Source organism: Ambystoma mexicanum, chromosome 8 (genome assembly GCF_040938575.1).
Source record: "Ambystoma mexicanum isolate Mex_15411 chromosome 8, UKY_AmexF1_1, whole genome shotgun sequence".
Taxonomy (NCBI): Eukaryota; Metazoa; Chordata; class Amphibia; order Caudata; family Ambystomatidae; genus Ambystoma; species Ambystoma mexicanum.
The window spans coordinates 1,402,514,308-1,402,532,656 of NC_090929.1; the positions used below are offsets into that span (position 1 = coordinate 1,402,514,308).

General features: G+C 43.8%; 1 protein-coding gene across 1 annotated transcript in view; it reads left to right on the plus strand.

The window, feature by feature from the left end:
- The first annotated feature begins 5,308 nt into the window (after positions 1 to 5,308).
- The window catches only part of PYROXD2 (pyridine nucleotide-disulphide oxidoreductase domain 2), a 984,036-nt gene continuing 970,995 nt past the window's right edge, over positions 5,309 to 18,349 (plus strand). Inside the window, exon 1 of the mRNA XM_069611541.1 lies at positions 5,309 to 5,492. Coding sequence (XP_069467642.1) covers positions 5,360 to 5,492 — 133 coding nt within the window. The 5' untranslated portion in view covers positions 5,309 to 5,359. The remainder of the gene's footprint in view (positions 5,493 to 18,349) is intronic.

Below are 18,349 nucleotides of genomic sequence, written 5' to 3' on the forward strand. Positions count from 1 at the left end.
GCCGATGCTTGGGAATGCCGCCCTTATCCAACTGAGGCTAGAAGGGAAACAAATATGTTGGTGCTCCTACGCTGATGAATTCTTTCTGTTTGATAGATCATCGGTGGGTCTTGAGCGCTTGTTATCATCATTTGCCAAATATATGATAAATAATGGCTTAGTGGTAAATCCACAAAAATCTCATATTCTGTGTTTTAGTGGAAAGGGAAGACTGCTATCTTCAAAAAGTTGGTACTTGGACAAGTCTAAATTGGTCACTAAGAACTCTATGATTTATTTGGGCTTTTTTGTGAGTGCAAAGGCAAATAGTGTCCAAATTGAAAATCATTACTTGTCCAAAGTCAAAACCTGCATTACCCAGATGCGAGCAGTGGACCATAAATTTGGTGGCTTCCCGTATACACCCACATTGAGATTCTATAAATTAAAAGCCATTCCAAAAATACTTTACGGGAGTGAAATTCCTTTCATAATGGGTAAACTGGATGTGAACAGGTTAGAGGCATCCCTGCTTAGGAAAACTATTTTATGCCTACAAAATGTGTCCCGATAGTAGCCATCTGCTATGAGTTTGGGTTACAATCTTTTAAGAGTATTGTGGAGTGGAAATGTCTACATTCGGAATTTAATTGTTCAAACCGAAAACAATTTGTATAGTGTACTTTCAGAGATATTGAAGCAAGGTACACCCAAATCAAACTTCCTATTCAATCTTACGGAAATGTGCAATTCATTGTTGGTTTGTGTGGGAGTCCGTTTGACAACGTTCATTGCGAAACCTAAAAAAGTGAAACAGCTTTTGCAAAATGCTGACTGGGCAATGACAATCCAAAAATTATCTCAATTCAGGTTGTATGCTCACAAGGTCTCATATTGTAAATATATGGGCTCTATGGAACCATATTTATAACTGTTTCTAAATAGAGGATGGAGAAACCGTTATATGAGATTTAGATTCAATGTCATGCTCACTGGTGAAATAATTGCTATTAGAACAAAATCAATGCAATTGACAACAACATGCAGAAAATGTCATGAACATGAGTTAATGAAACGTTGAGACACCTGTTGCTTGAGTGTCCTGCCTTATCCTCAAAGAGAGCGTCTTATTTTTCTAGATCTGTACAGGACGTATCTAATGTGGATCTAGATCAAGTCTGGAAACGTATATTATTTGATAGTAAAGTCCCGTTGCAATTGGCTGTTGTTAGATTTTTAAAAATAGAATGTGATTTAGTGTGAAATTGCCAATATATCTGAATACCTTTTTTCTTTTATCTTTTGAAATTAGGATATTTTAGATATATGAATTTTGAAGGATGCTTTTTGTACAATAGGTTAATTGATACATTTTCTGGAAGGAAAAAAACAATGTATGTTTTTGATGGTGAAATTATTCATTTTAGTCGTATTCCTTGTATGTGAAACTATTCTCCTTTTTATATGCTTTCTTGTATTTTGTGATTTCTTCTTTTAAATTCCGATTGTTTAAATGTTTGTAAAGATTTTTTTAAAGCCATATACAAATAAACAAAAAAGAATAGCCTCGGTATTGTTAGAGGCTATGGTGGTAGCCTCAAACTGTAATCCGCTGGACCCCTTTTAATTTTATTTGGTTCCGGTTGGGTGTATTCGCAATTTGTTTTTGTAAAGGTCTTTCTCGTGTTTTACTCTGAGCGCCAAACCAGGTTTGGTTCCTTTGTTCGCCGCCCTTTGGTGGGCTTCTGCACAGAAGCCCTCATTAGGTGTCTGGGTGGACAGGATGTGAGGGAGGGGTTTGAGGCCCCCTACACAGGGTCTCCTTGGAGAAGCAAGTCGCACTCTAGTTTGGTTGGCTAGCTGGCTGTGTTATCAGCCTGCAGACTAGCGTGCAGCACAAAATCCATCTGACCAGTGCTAGCACTAGCCACGATACTTTAAAACCATTCTCCTTCTCTCCCTTATCATTACTGAAGTCGAGCACATCATTAATAGCCTTAAACCATCCAACTGTCAGGGCGACCTATGCCCTCCCGCCATCATCAGGGAAGCCTCCCACAGTCTAGCTCCTTTCATTACCACACTCATAAACTCCTCCTTCAGTTCTGGGACTGTCCCCGACAACCTCAAGGATGCCTGGGTCATTCCCCTCCTCTAAAAAAAACACCTTGGATGCTAACATACCCACCAACTTCAGACCCATTACCACAGTTCCCTTCCTCTTAAAAATTCTTGATCGCGCAGCTTACCTGCAGATCCAAGCCTATCTGGAAACCAATAATCTCCTGGGGCTAAGACAATCAGGCTTCCGCCCTCGGTATGGCACGGAAACTGCCCTCTTAGATCTAAAAACTCAGATTGAAGACCTAAAAGACAAGGGCAAGCTCGCCCTATTACTCCTTTTAGATCTTTCTGCTGCCTTCGATTTAGTAAATCACCAAATCCTCTGCCGTCACCTTAAAACTCCCGCCAACTTCTCGGACAAAGCCACGACTTGGATCACCTCCTTTCTGGAAAATAGATCCATGAGAGTCTTTTCCCCTTCTGCTGCTGCTTGTCCCGCGCCATTCACTTGCGGGGTCCCTCAAGGTTTGTGCGTTTCCTCTACACTCTACAATGTGTTCACGAAACCACTCTTTGATATTTTGGACTATCTGGGTGTCACATATACCAATTACGCCGACGACACCCAGATACTCATCCCCATCACAGGTGACCACAAAACTGACACTCTTGCCATCAATTCCATCTATCTAGTCATCTAGGCCTGGATGGCTCAGCATGAATTGTGCTTGAATGATGAAAAGACGGAGATTCTCATTTTAGGATCTCACCAAAGACTTAACAAGCTAGACCCATCCTTCAAATCCTTCACAATTGATGGCAATACCATCAAAGTGGCCAAAGATACTATACTGGTATCTACCTCGTTGCCACCTTATCACTCACGAGACAAGTCAACGCTGTCTCCTCTGCTGCATCATATACATGTAAACTCATCACAGCATGTCGCCAGCCAACTGCACCACATTAGCGAGGACCCTGGTCCTGTCTAAGATCGACTATTGTAATGCCCTCTACCTTGGCACCAACCAATGCAACATCAGAAAACTACAGATCATTCAAAATAATGCCATTAGAGCGGCACTAAACATACCTAGAAACCTCCACATCTCAGACACCAGACGGAACCTCCATTGGCTATCAGTCTCCCAAAGAGTTTCCCTCAAAGCACTTTCGCTAACACACAAAAGCATCTCTCATCAAGCACCTAGCTACCTGGCTAGCAGATTTTCCCTACACACCTCCTCTAGACCACTCAGAAGTGCTCAAACCAACTGCCTTTCCATCCCCCGCTTCAAACTCCAGAGATCAGGCGGGAGTAGCTTCCCAGTCATGGCTGTGAAGCTATGAAAATCCCTACCCAACCCACTCAGAGCAGAACCATCCTTCCCGGCCTTCAAAAGCAAAACTAAAGCCTGGGTGGTAGCCCAAGACCAGCCTGATTACTAGCACTCACTGCACTCCGCTACACTTGCGCAAACCTACTGGTTGCTCTGCTTGATTGTTAATATGTATATTACTTGTATACTTGTATATTTTTCTATCTGCATTTTTATTGTAAATTGCCTTTATTCCTCTCCTCTTGCTCTCTTATTGTATACTCCCTGTAACATGTCTGTAACCTAAATCATGCGCCCGGATGCCCTTGGGCCTGGTGCGCTTTATAAATAAAATAAATACAAAAATACAAACCACCCTGCTGTGTGATTGACAGCCAGGCTGTGTGAATGGGGGAAAACAGCTTAAAAGCAGGTCTCTGGGACTTGGAAGGCAGAGTCACCACTGGAACGAGAGAACCAACGAGGTGCAGGTCTGAATCGCCCAAAACTCCGATGACAGAGAAGATCTGCAAGGAATCTACTTCCCTTGAGCTTGGTGGGACCAACCAGCTCGCCAAACACCAAATGCCGGCCTTCCTCTCCTGGTCGAATTTGCTGTGCATCGCTGCGGTGAACCGGATAGCCAGGAGGAACTGAACCTGTTTGGGTTTTAAGGAGCGCACCTTTTATTCGATGCTGTGCTCTGCTGCTGGCTTCTTCCCTGGGCAGTGCAGGACCCACTGGATTATTCCGTCACTTCATGAACCGTGAGCCTGCAGGAACTGCCTGGAACAACCGCCTTAGCTAGAGCATTCTTATTCATTTAATGTACTGTGCAAATCCAGTCGTTCTTTCCGTCCGAATGCGGTGAAAGTGTTTGAAATCTTTCGCCTCTCTGAAGGCTTGTCCTTCTCTTCTCCTTTTGAATAACTTTTCTTCTGACCAAATTCGTTTTAAATTCTTGGCAAAGACTTAACCGCCAACTACTCTGAACTGTGTGATCCTCTGCAAAGACTCTGAAACATGAACATTGGCCCAGCCCTATTGATTTGAATCCTAGTTGTAGTAAGCCTTTTCTAGATTGCCCTGCCTATCACTTGTTGATGTTGTTGATTTTGGATAACCTTGTCTTTTCCTCCCTTTAAATTGTTGGAGTGCCATTTTGCTCACACTTCATTTTGAGTCTAACTTGTCCAGAATTGATTGGGGGTTATTGTAGTGTTTTGAGATTGTGATTTTCTGCTGCTTTATATTAGTGAACTGTTTGATAACTGATGGTGTAAATAAATGTATATTCTTTTATTTAGAAACCTTGAATCAGTGTTTGTTTGAACCAATGTAATTGTCCTTTGTGTAACTTCTGATAATGCTCACTTTACTCTTGAGATAAGTCTGACTGCTCAGCCATGCTCCCACTTTACTGTGTAGTACAGGCTTGTACCAAAGGTGAATTTGTACTTGCACTTGTAGTCTTAATTGTGTGCGGTGTTCCCAAAGGGTACTGTATATGATGCTGCCAAACAATACTCGCCTACGGTCTCGACATAGAATTGCCCATTGTCTTGAAACCTTAGGGTTACTCATTCAATATTACTACCATTGACAGCAAAACCTGGTGAGGTGGCTCTGCTGTTTGCAGCTAGTCAGACCCACGGAAAACTGTATAAAAAACACAAGTAAAAAAAACGTGTAACGTTTCACCATAAAGTTCCTCATGGTGCAATTTCCCGACTTCAAACCCTGCCTCCATGACAGCCCACCTGCGGCCCTCTGTCAGTCACGCGGCCCTTTCCCTTAGATATGCCCCCGAATATGCCTCCGACCAAGACTCCAATAAACCAGACCTACTGGATTTGTCAGTGAACGTTTAAATGAAGCATGTGACAGGAGGCTGAACTATGCATTCCAAAAACAGCTGACGAACGCAGACAAAGTTCAGATTCCCTTTCAGCTTCTTCGTTCGTTTAGTGCACTGCTATTGAGGCTGGTGTGCACGTATGAGGGCTGCAGGACGTGTGCGATTAATAGAGCGATGTGCTCCTCCGGGGGTCTTCGGGTGCAGCAGCAGGACCTACTCCAGAGCAGCAGGACAGTTGAAACCGAAATATGACGCAGTCATCGTGGGAGGAGGTAAAACCGCATATAGGAATGTGTTTAGAGGCTCCGGGGGCAAAGAGCACGTGAGATCGTTTAGGGAAAGGGGAGCGTGGAAACATGTTGCATCATGCATGCACACTTGGTGCTTTTCAAGTTAGCAACGCAGTCCTGCCATGAGGATTGCAACAGAATCCACGCCGTTAATATAACTTTTAATAAACGGTACACGTGTACGTCGAGCTCTTTCCTGGCTGGAAAGGAGGAAGGCCGAGTCAAGGAAGGTTGCATTTCAGAACGACGCGCGCCCTCCAACACTACCAAATCTTTAGTCTGTCCCGGCCAACATGCCACCCTTCCCTCGCCCCCGAAATACTGCCAAGTGTCACGTGTAGCAGAGAAAACGATACCGTAGCATGGCAAATGTACCCTTATGTATCTTTTTAAATACTTTACCAATAGTTCGTGACTTGTGAATTTTGGTGAACTCGGGAGAATGGTATCTTCTATTTGTATTACTTGCAAGGAGATTTCTCAAAATCAGTTTTCATCAACTCACGCTCAATCAAGGACTCGTAAATTTCCTAATTTCAAGCGCTAGAAAGCCATTCAATCCCATTGTAGCGCCAGGGGACCACTCCAGTGGTAATAGTGTGTGGTACAAATGTCCTTTAACTTTAACATTAACATTGTTCTCGGAATTCCGATACTCGTAGTTAAGTGTAGGACTGAAAATCCCAGAATTTCAAGAAAAAGGGGGACTTGGTGACTTTGTCCCACAAGGAACTAGCTAATTTATCTGCTTTGACGCTCCCTCTCTCCTTCTCCCTCTCTCCTTCTCCCTCTCTCGCCCTCTCTCCTTCTCCTAAACCGGTAAATATGTGTTAAAGTGAATCATGCATTTTGGTGAAATAACAATAAATGTCAGTGGCCGGATATGTGGGAGATCATGTGCACTTTTTCATTTATTTGAATGCGTAACGGGTGCCAGGGTGCCCACGTGTGATTCGATCAGCGGTCATTAGGATCAGAGGCTAGACAGGTAGCCACCAGTCCTTGATAGGGAGCCTTGTAAGACAATACTTTCCAGAAAATATTTAAGCAGCTTTTAGGTCCAAAAGGGGTACACCTTTCATATTTTGTGTGCAACATTATGTATATTTTGGAAACCCCTCCCATGTGGAATTTTCCAGGTTTTCATGGTTCATTTTCTGAGAGGCAAATGTTTGAGGTTGAGTGTGAGGACAGCCCCCTAACCCCTCACGTTGCCCTCGTCGCTGGTGTTTGGTGGCAACCCACAGTCAAAATGTGCATAAATGTTCAGCTGTTTTGCACATGTTAGAACATATTCAAAACATGGCCTAAAATACATCTTTCAAATTATGCTACTCAGGCTGCAATATGAGCTATTCAACCTTTTCGAAGCTGGCAACGATACTGCCTAAAACTACAACTCCCAAGATACATTATTTTGTTTTTATTTATTTTTATTTATACATTTATGAAGTGCAACAAACCCATGAGCATTAAGGCGCTCGTTACAAGATTAGGTTACAAAGGTTAGGCACATAGACACAGGTCAGACTATCAGAGGGGCCTGTGAGAAAAGCAGTGGGCCTCATTACAAGTTTGGAGGTAGCCTTGCCGGTAAAACCGGCAGGCTGCACCCAAACTTGCACATTTTTCCGGCCCCTGGCAACTGGGAAATACAGGGCCATTACAACCCTGGCGGACCCTGTATTTCCTCATTGCCAGGGGCCGGAAACTTTTACTCCCCATTCCCATTCGAACCCCACAGTGCTCAATGGGAATGGGGAGGCTGGATGCACCGGCACCATTCAGAATGGTGCCGGTGCATCCGAAATGCTCTGCTCGCGGGTGCCGTTACGCCAGCAAGGTCTGACCTGGTGGGTGAAAATGCACCCGCGAGCGGAACTCGTAGTTTGCCGGTCCGATAACTACGGTACTGGCAAGCTTACCGGTACAGTAGTTACCAGACCAGCAAACTCGTAATGATGCCCAGTGTCTTAAGGTTTTGCTAAAGGTCCAATAGGATCTTAACGTTGGGTTTTGTTAATATGACTCTTGGGGTGGTATTATGGTCTGAGTAGTAAGACGGAGTCAGTCTTGAGGACTGTGATTTTTTTGAGTCTTTGGGAAAGGTATCTGGGGGCAGAGTTGGAAAGGCATTTGTAGGTGATTGCCAAGGTTTCGAACATGATGCGTTCCCGTATGGGTAGCCAATGTGCGTTTCATCTGGTCTAGATGTGCTCTCGCTTGGCATGTTCAGTGCAGCTCGAAGTGCATTGTCCTGTGTGATTTGGAGTTTGTTAATGTTGTCAGTGGAAGTGCCTGCAAAAAGGGCATTGCGATAGTCGAGTCTGAAACCAATAGGTGCCTGGGCAATAGAGAGGCAGCTGTGGCTGGAAAAGAACGGTCTGCTGGCGTTAATTATCTTAGTGGTATGTGCCACTGGAGAGGCAATGGCACTGACCTGCTGTGTTAGTGACAAGGTGGCATCTTAATAGACTGGTATGGTGTTTCCATCTATAGTGAAGGCAATATAGGCCTGGTCTAGTTTGTTGAGAACGATTTAGGAGCCGACCAAGAGAATTTTGGTTTTGTCGTCGTTGAGGCAGAGGAAATGAGAGACCATCCATGCTTGGACAGTTTGGCACACTGTGTGCAGTGTGTCAGAGTCCGTAAGGTAGTGTCCAGTTAAGGCTTGCAGCATCTGTGTGTCATCTGCGTAATTGATATAGGAAATGCCCAGGTCATCCAGGAGGTCAAAAAGAGCAGGCCTTGCAAATTCTTAAAAATCCCACTCGATCTGCAGGGCGAGTTCCTCATTTTCATTTTCCTCATACTCGACCTAAGAGAAATGTACTTGCCCCAAGGTGTCTGGTGACAAAATATTTACCTGCAATGCTGTCAAGCATGCACAGTGAACCCTGTATTTGCCATTTACTTGAAAGTGTGTTTGCAGTAAATGAAAAATAAGCTTCTAACATCCCTATACTCGCCAGCAGGTCGCGTATCATACAACTGGTAGTCGCCCTACATAAAAACTACTAGCCAATGCTTGTGAACTAGTACATTTTGCAAGCCCTGAAGGGGTTTATTGAAGATGTTGAAAAGGGTGGGGGATACGGGTGATACTTGGGGCACGCCGTAGGTGACTGGAGAGGGGTGGGCTGGGGCGTTTTCTGCTGACCTACTGCAAGACCTATATACAAAGCAACACTTTAAAACCTTGCTGATGTTGTGATGATGGATGCCATGGAGCTTAAAACGGCATGACTGTGTCAGGGAGATTGACAAGTGCACATTAATTAATACTCTATTATTAAGGGCATGGCTTCCTCCAAACTCGGGTCCGGCTCCGGGTCCCGCGAAAGGGGAATTACTGGGCCATTCCGACCTTGGAGGACCCGGTAATTTCCCTTTCGCGGGACCCGGAGCCGGTATGTCCCCATTCCCATATGGGCCCCCATAGGGCTCAATGGAATGGGGAGGGTGGTAGCAGCGGTACCGTTGATAATGGTACCTTTGCTACCATCCTGGTCTGCTCGCGGGTGCTGCTCAGCACACCTGGTCTGACCAGGCGTCCAGAGCGGCACCCGCAAGCAAACTCGTAATGTTGCGGCATGGCAACCGGCGCCATTGTTGCCTTACCACAACAGTCGTAATGAGGCCCTAAGGGCCTCATTACACGGTAGGCGGTGAGCCATGGCGCTATTAGCGCCATGGCTCATGCCGGTAAAATACCGGCACCGCCTTGGCGGAAAGGGGATTTACCGCCCCATTCCAAGGTTGGAGGGGCGGTAAATCCCCTTTCCGCCATTGCCCTTCCCCATTCCCATTTCTGCCCCATAGGGCTCTATGGGACTGGGGAAGGCGCTAATTACGCCACCGCAATTTTGCGGTGCCGTAATTAGCTCCGAGGTCCCTTAGCGGGTTGGATTTTAACGCCTGCAAGAAGCAGGCGTTAAATCCTCCAACCCGCAAAGGGACCTCGTAGTACGGCGGTAAGGGTTAACGGTCACCGTTGCCATTAACGGTGACCGTTAACCCTTACCGCCGTCCGTGTAATGAGGCCGTATGTCTCTTAGTAGCTCAGTACAGTGCACCATGGGAGATGTATTTTCTGGATGCCAGGCATGTATCTGCAAATCGTTTGGGTAGGATCAAAAAGTGAAGATTCCAATTTCAGGTCGTCAGAGAGTGCTTGTGGAGCCATGCAATTGTTATGAATGGGTAGGGTCCGTGTGAATGTTTAAATTAATACATATTAGAACATTGGAATGCTAGTAGTTCCATTACAGACAATGCGTTAGTAGAGGACACAAAAGACTAAGGGCCTCATTACACGGTAGGCGGTAGGGATTTACCGGTACCGGTAAAATACCGGTACCGGTAAATCCCTGCCGCCTTACTACGAGGTCCCTTAGCGGGTTGGAGTTTTAACGCCTGCTTTTTGCAGGCGTTAAATACCAACCCGCTAAGGGACCTCGGAGCTAATTACGGCACCGCTAAATTGCGGTGCCGTAATTAGCGCCTTCCCCATTCCCATTGAGCCCTATGGGGCAGAAATGGGAATGGGGAAGGGCAATGGCGGAAGGGGGATTTACCGCCCCTCCAACCTTGGGATGGGGCGGTAAATCCCCTTTCCGCCAAGGTGGTGCCGGTATTTTACCGGCATGAGCCATGGCGCTAATAGCGCCATGGCTCACCGCCTACCGTGTAATGAGGCCCTAAGTCTTTTGGACCAACATTCCAATGCTTATCCTTTGTTCTCCTAGTTTTAAATAGAACGTTCTACACTCATTGCTGGAATGTTATAATTAAGCAATGAACCCAGATGGGTGGGAGATTTCCCAGGCCAAGTAATGCCTGGGCCACTTTGAAGCCTGAACAAACTGAGGGCTTAAAGCTCTCACCGAGAGGGGTTTATTGCTATTAGCATCCCGGCATGTTCTACCGGGATGCTAATAGTTTTTTTTCCAAGTTGAGAAACAGCGTGTTTACGTTTCTCAATTTGAAAGAAAACTACAAACCAAGATGGCCACCATGGACACATTGGGCCTCATTACACGGAAGGCGGTAATCCACGGTGCTATTAGCACCCTGGACCATGCCGGTAAATTACCGGCACCGCCTTGGCGGAAAGGGGATTTACCGCCCCATTCCAAGGTTGGAGGGGCGGTAAATCCCCCTTCCGCCATTGCCCTTCCCCATTCCCATTTCTGCCCCATAGGGCTCTATGGGAATGGGGAAGGCGCTAATTACGGCACCGCAATTTTGCGGTGCCGTAATTAGCTCCGAGGTCCCTTAGCGGGTTGGTTTTTAACGCCTGCAAGAAGCAGGCGTTAATTCCTCCAACCCGCAAAGGGACCTCGTAGTACGGCGGTAAGGGTTAACGGTCACCGTTGCCATTAACGGTGACCGTTAACCCTTACCGCCGTCCGTGTAATGAGGCCCATAGTCCCTTATCCCTTTCCATGGAGACCATAGCCACGATGCAGATGCACCAGGAACACGGAGTGCGCAGGTCACACTTACCTGATTCCCTGCAGGTAAGATGGCAGCCTCCCACTTCTAAGGAGGCTTGGAGTGGGGGCTTTACCATGAGGTAAATACCCTGTTCTGAGCCTTATGATTGGCTGGGAGGCCGCCACTCTACAACCATCAGGTGCTAATAGCCATAATAACCCCTTCCTTGGGCCTTTACCAGGTGGTAACATCCCCTTGCCCTCCTTAAACACTCTTGTGGCATTATTCCTTAGATACTGCACCTTTGGTGAGGATTTGTCAGCACCATTAATTGCCCATCTTCAGCTACCTCCTTCCTTAGTTTGCCTTAGAAATCTTTTGATTTGACAGTTACAGCGTGGAAGGGTAGATGTAATCAATTATATAGCATGCTAAAAAGTGAGGGTCACTTCTTGACAATCATCATCTCGACAAGGATTAGACAACACAGAATCAACTGGTGAACAAGGTTTACAGGACAGTGTTAAAAAGTATGTGATTAGTTTTTACCCTCAGATGGTGGAACACACTGTTCAAGACCTTTTGGTGTCCAAAATGCCAAATCATCTGCCCCCCCCCCCGACCCCAACGATAAGAGAGGGAGAACTGAGAGGGAGAACCGAGGAATATACAGAAAGCCTGTGTTGCGAGAGCAGAGCAGCTGGGACTGACTGAGACTAGATTTAAGATGTCAGGACAGTGTAGACACTTGTGTGCGATGTGCATACCGTTGAACTTAATTTTGTCTGCTACAGGCAACTTGTAAAAGAACCCAGAGCAGATGCAATGTGACTAGGTGGCACAGACTAAGGGAGAAGCCTCCTGCTATGGTTTAAAACGTTTACTGATTGCATTTTCTGAATGTCCATCCCATGGGAATTTGTACAACCAAACATGAATGAAGACCTCCCACCATGACAGGTCTGACTTTCGAGGTACGCATGGGAGCATTCTAAGTTGTCTGAGATGGTGAAGACATGAGTTTTTATCTTTATTTATCTGAGGGAATCCAGACTCCAAGATTCCTGACTGGCTGGACTTGGGGGCATTAAACTGGGAATCGAATGGAGTGGAAGGAAGAGATAAGAAACTTTACTGAATTTCGTGGGGCTAAGAGGATGATTTAGGGTTTATTCTCAATCTGCAGCCACCCGGATACCATAATGTCCTTATGGCAATACTCGTACTGCAGATAGGTGAAACAACTGTACCTTTGATGACAGAATCATGAATTTTGGCACCCCTTTAGACCATTCCCTAATTAATTCTTTGGGCTTTGATGCCATCTAAGATTTTACCTGTAACAAAGTTGATAGCCCTTTTTACAAAATGGCAACAAGTTGTCATTCAGGTATCAGGTATCTTAATTTTTGTATATATCATTTGTTCAATCATTTACTTGTGGTCATGCGATGCCTATAGTACACTTTAGAAGTATAAATGAAGCCTAATAGTAAATAATATTTTTGTTTCCTTAATTCATAGCAGAATATATGAATTCATTGGTTTACTAAAGGGAAGAAAAACAAAACTAAATAATTATTTATTGATGTTTATGTAATGCAAATAAGGTCTCTATTATAATTACTGATTTGTGTGTTATTGTTCATTATTGAATGAATATTGCTACTATTTCTCAAACAAATAATTGGTAATTACCCGCCCCCACACTTTATTTCATTCAGTACAAAGAGTGCCACAAATCGAAGAGCAGTAAACTGTAGGGCAGCCTTCCTACACTTGTACTGTAGTGTGCAGCCTTTCTTGCAGCAACATCATAAGAGTTCCCTACAAGCTTGCATAGCCTCTGGTAGGGTTGTCGAGGATATGTCCTATCCACCCACATCCTTCTTCTTCCACCCCCAATCACTTGGCAATGGAAGCAGTGGTGTTGCGACCATCGTTTGGGCCCAGCAGTAACCGGCCTGATGGACGACTCTTTTTGTATGCTGAATGGGTGCATCTTGCGTGGGAGGTAGATTGCCAATTGCGCTACCTTTCTGAGTAAATAGGTGTTGTATTGCCTCATTCACATGTTAGTCGCTGCTAGTACGGGCAATAGCAAAACTACAAATCTCTCCAATGGCTTCAGCATTTCTTGCACTGCCTGCTGATTAGGCCTGTCAGCCAATCCACAAAAAGCTGAGGTGGTATCTCTGTATGCATTGCAGGTGTCCCATCAGTCTTCTTGCTTCTTCCTCCATAAAAGAACACAGTGTCAAACCAAGTTATTTCGTGAAACATTGGTAAGGCAGTACAACGATGAGGACCCAGAGCTCTTGCTAACTTATGAGCGAGAAAGAACCGGAAGTTCTTCCCAATTCCATATACAACCCACTCAATGAGCAGATGTGATGGCGAGAACTACAACATCAGTGCCCAAAGTGCGTATTTTGGCTTTGCTATATTCCTGCTGCACCGCATCACATACATGGAATGGGATGCGAGTGTCTGCTTCTTTGTGTGAGCATTGAGCCAGTCCCAAGAGATATCTTGATGATTTATAGAAAGAACAATGGTACTATTCGCAGTAATTACCTGCTTGTTCGTGTCAATAGCTGTTAAGGTTTTTGCCAAGAAAGAGACCAATTCAGTCTTACTTTCATCAACCCGCAGAAAATCATGCTGATTTTTTAGGAAGTGTGTTTCTTGGTTCAACACATTTCCCCTTTTACTGCTTGTGTCACTCTTCAAGCTGTCAGGCCTTTACACATCCCAAATGATATCTAGCCTTGTAACATATTGAGGCTGAGATATGTTGTAGGTATGAACACAGTACTGGCATAATCATTGACTATTTTAGCAAATCCTGGTTCCAGCATGTTGTCAATTGCAACGCCGTCCAGGATGGCCATTTGGGCTGTTTGTTTTGGAAGCAGTGTTTTGTCCATGTGTGAGTTCTTCCAGGCAAATCAATAGATCAGACTTTGTTCCGGTTCTTAGACTCCCTAACTTCGACAGTGCTGGAGGATAGGCTTGGTTTTCGTGTCTAAAGAAATCATCCAGATCGCCATTACGTATCTGTGATGCAATGTAGAGTCTACAAAATAGTAAGCAGTCATTCCTCAAAGATGTCAGTTGTAACTGTTTACTTGCCTTTTCACGAACTGGAGGATGGCTGAAGAGGTGCAGGTTATGCCGCTTAATACTATCTGCAATGCATTTAGTTTAGTAAGCCTGTCATTGACATATAACCCATACTGGTCAATTCCAATTGTTTCAATATTTACCAATGTGTCTGCCACTGCTGGTTGTACTTTTTTCTGCTCTCAAGCACCACTATATCACATCTGGTTTCACTAAGTGGGTATCCCATACCTTGATTTGCATGAGTAAGCCATCTGTGAATGCTTGTTGGCCTCATGGTGAAGCTCATCTTTTTTTCCCATCTCTTCGTCTTTGTAGAAATCAATTATTCAACTAAGCAGGCCATCTCAGGACAGAGACCATCCAACAATGATGAGCTGATGGGATTTCTGTCAGGCCTACAGCCCCTTTATCACCTTTGACTGATGCGTTATATTGTTCATGGGCCTGATCAATGGCATTAGCAGACAACACACGCTTTGAGTTTTTGTGACAACCGTCCTTTCATGAATGCTGCATAGGTGTTAGGGTGATACTTTTTAAGTGAAACCATATCACATAAGTAGACAGGAATCCATTGTGTATAGTGAGTATGGTCCAAGGAAAAGAACCAGGGAACAATCTTGTATAAGGCCTCTAAATAGGGCTGGAAATCTCCTTCTCGCAACGCTCTTACAAAAGTCATCAAAAGGAGTTATAGTTTTTAGAATGGTGTACCAGAATCTAAATTGGGTACATAGATCTCTTCTTTCTTTATACCAGTCTACAAGTGAATTAACTTGACTGCTATCCTCTGTCTTGGCTATTGTCCTTGTAGTACTGCTTCAGAAGTAAATAGAGCCTACTGGCTGTAATTTTATGAGCCCTACGCATATGAGTTACATGGGAACCTTTTATAAACAAATCTGCTTTTCCGGCTGTGGTAATATAAACTCGAACAAGTGCTCCAGTCCACCCACTTTCATCCAATAGGTTTCCAAGAAACTTGAGAACTGCCATCTCAATATGCAGCCCACCAAATATTACAATGAATTGATCTTCACCATGAGTTGTTGGTCAGTTCCACTGGATTTGTTCTGCAAATGCATAGAGTAGCTGGTCAAACGTAGTGATTGGAATCCAGCCAGGATTAAGGCCTGTAACTGCTGTCTTCACAATATCTATTGAATGGAGAATCATGCCCACTGACATAGCATGGTCTGGAAATACAGGAAGCAGGGATGAAAGTGTTAATTCACAATCTTTTGTAGTTTCTTCTTGTTGACTTGCATGGTATGCTGTCCAGGTGATTATTCCATCCCCTTTTAGGTTGTCACTAGCCAGATCTCTGTTGCATGCTTCAGCCAGCTGTATTCCTTCACCATAGCTTGCAGCGTAACTTGGTAGTCAAATAAGTTCTCTTCTACTGTTAGCAGAGGACAATCAGTTCTCATAGGAGTAACAGGGGGCACACTGGTGTAGCGCTCAGGAAGATGTGTAGTCACTTTCTCAGCACAAGGATAGGTAGAGCTTGGATTTTGGTTTATTTTGTCAACCACACTAGTCGTGAAGAGCCCTCCTTTTAACTGAAGCGGAATGACAGCAGTTTCCATGTGATAGTGATGACATACTTCATTGCCAAGTTCTGGTGAGATGTGTAGCACATGGTTATATGATATGCTTAACCCGAGCTTGTTGAGGGTTAACAAGTTCACACTTGCAAGTTCTTGTATGGATTAAAATATCTAAGTACTCCCTACATCTCACCAAACTGTTGTACATTAGTAACTGTGCAACAGTGAGGATTGGCTGTGGCATTGTTGAAGAACTTGACTGTGCTTTAATGTTTGGGCCATTCGTAACCATAGCAACCAGTGCTAACAGAGATGCTGGTACAGAGTCTGTCTGACAATTCTTTCCAAAAGATCAGTTCATGTGATTTTTAATTAGAAGATGTTTCTTCTCACTATGTTGCTGCTTTAGCAAGTTGAACAATGTCACTATCTGAATCATATTCACATGCTTTGCTCAGTGCAGATCCAGTATCATTATTAAATATAAGCATCACATGGCAGCCTTGCTTATGTGCTTCCATGTCAGGAAAGGAAACAAGTATCCTGTTTTTCAGTTTTGGGGAATATATCCATCCTGAAAGATCACTGCCAAGTTGTTTCATCCTCATGCTGTACAGATTGCATAAGTCAACAAGTTTAAATATGGATGCAATTGCATTGTCTGTTCAAACATCTTGCACCTTGAAACACTTAGTTCTGCAAATGAAATACCTTTGTTAATTTGGTCAATCTCAGTTTCTTGTGGTGTTTTGTCTCTTGATCTATTATATAATAACACAAGTCAATGAATACGGTGCATGGCATCTTGTGCATCTTTTGAAATAAGATCGTCTATGCTCAGTTTAGCAAGCAGGGGTTTGTCTTCTAGTTTAAGGGCACAGTGACAAATGTATCAACGCCAAATGTAGAAACTGTACACACCGATCATCCAGTTGGACCAGGCAGGTCACAAAAAAGCATATTGGTTTTGTATTCACTGAACCTTTTTCTTGAACACTCTGATGGGTGGATTTCATAGAACTCTCAGCATTATCTAATTGTGACATCTTCCTTGTCTGTTCTTTGCAGTTTTGTTTTGTTAAACTGCAATCTACATGATTCGTTAAAATGAGCTTTATGCCGTACCAATGTTGCCTCGATACCTACACCTTCATCCGGACGAAACAGATACATTTTCCTTGATAAGCACCCAACAGTATTGAACCCAGCAAGCAGATCAGATATTATCTTATATCCAGTTCCCTTTGTATCACGTTTAGTCTCTGATGGACAGTGAAGAACCTGCTCATTGTGATTTGTCTAGAAGTATCCGTCTTGAACAGATTCATCAGCGTATGTACTTTCTCCATATTTTTATCTTCTTTTTCTTCTTCTTAAATTGTCATACAAACTTCATCTGTGAACAAAAAAATGATAATAATCAGTGGTGTTAGAGCTTTATAACCATCAGGCTAGAGCTGCTGCTAGGCTGGGCGCAGAATTATGGGGCTATTCTTCTACAGCCAAATTGGTCATATTTGAAAACCAATTCCTTAAGCAAGGGGTGTGTCTTCCAGTATTAATCCCAAATGTGGCATTACAGCTGAAATTTAACCAGTACCTAATTTCTGATCTTATTGCCATCACCCCCAGTTTGTTATTGGTTGCACTTATGGTGCTCATGCCACCTGAGCAAGTACAGGGATGCTATGCAGGATTTGATATCCCAAAGTGGTAGCCAAGACTTGAATTGGTGTTCTCATGTTCATGCAACATGGCAGGAGCTAGACCTTGTTGAGCTTTGGAAAAACCTGCAGCAAATAGTAGCCAGCTCGAAGTGTCTATTAGCCCGCAGATTTGATCATGTGCAGAGAGAAAGGGTTAATTTAGCATGCTCCAGGTACATTCTTCTAATTGACCACAGGTCTCTTAAATTGGACTTTAGTTATGAAGATTATTTAGATTTTGTATCCCCCGGTTATCTTTGTGCCCTCTATATCAAATTCCATTTATGAATCTTACTACTGCAAGAACGAATGCTGATGTGGCATAGAAGCATCTCTAATCTCTGTCCCCTGTGTTTGCTGCACAGGGAAAGTTCAGTGCACTTTCTCTTGCTATGCCCCATTTATAAGGATCTCAGGACTCGCTTTCTTAAGCCTATGCTGAGATTATTTGTAGTTCAAAATTCTAGGAATGCGTTGGCCCTTATAAGTCTACACTAAATAGGGCTATAATCTTTGCAGTATCCTCTTACATCAATAGGGCATGGGCGGTCAGAAGTAAGGCCATTGCTTTATCAAGGCTTATTAGAGGGGCCAACTTTTCTAACAATCCCACAAAGGGGGTAGTAATTTAAGTGGCTTTTGTTATTGCCGTATCTTCGCGGGGGCAACATTGCTGCACTGGTATATCATAGCACAGGATATCCACTTATGTCACGCTGCAATTTTACTATCCTGTTTTTAACTTTTGGAACTGATGCGACTGATTGTGTTGATGAAATGGCTGATCATTTCATGTCTGGAATGTAAGTGAGATTTTTCACTGTTTTATTTATCAGATTTGTTGTAATTGCTTAGTCTTCGATGCAATGTTTGACAGGTTTATTGTAGTGTTGTTTCATGTGTTATCAACACACTTTTATGGCCATGGGTGTAAAAAGATTGCAAAAGAATGCTAATTACGTTACACTACTCTTTGTTCGCACTTTTGTTTTGTGCATGTATTTTTATGAGCTAT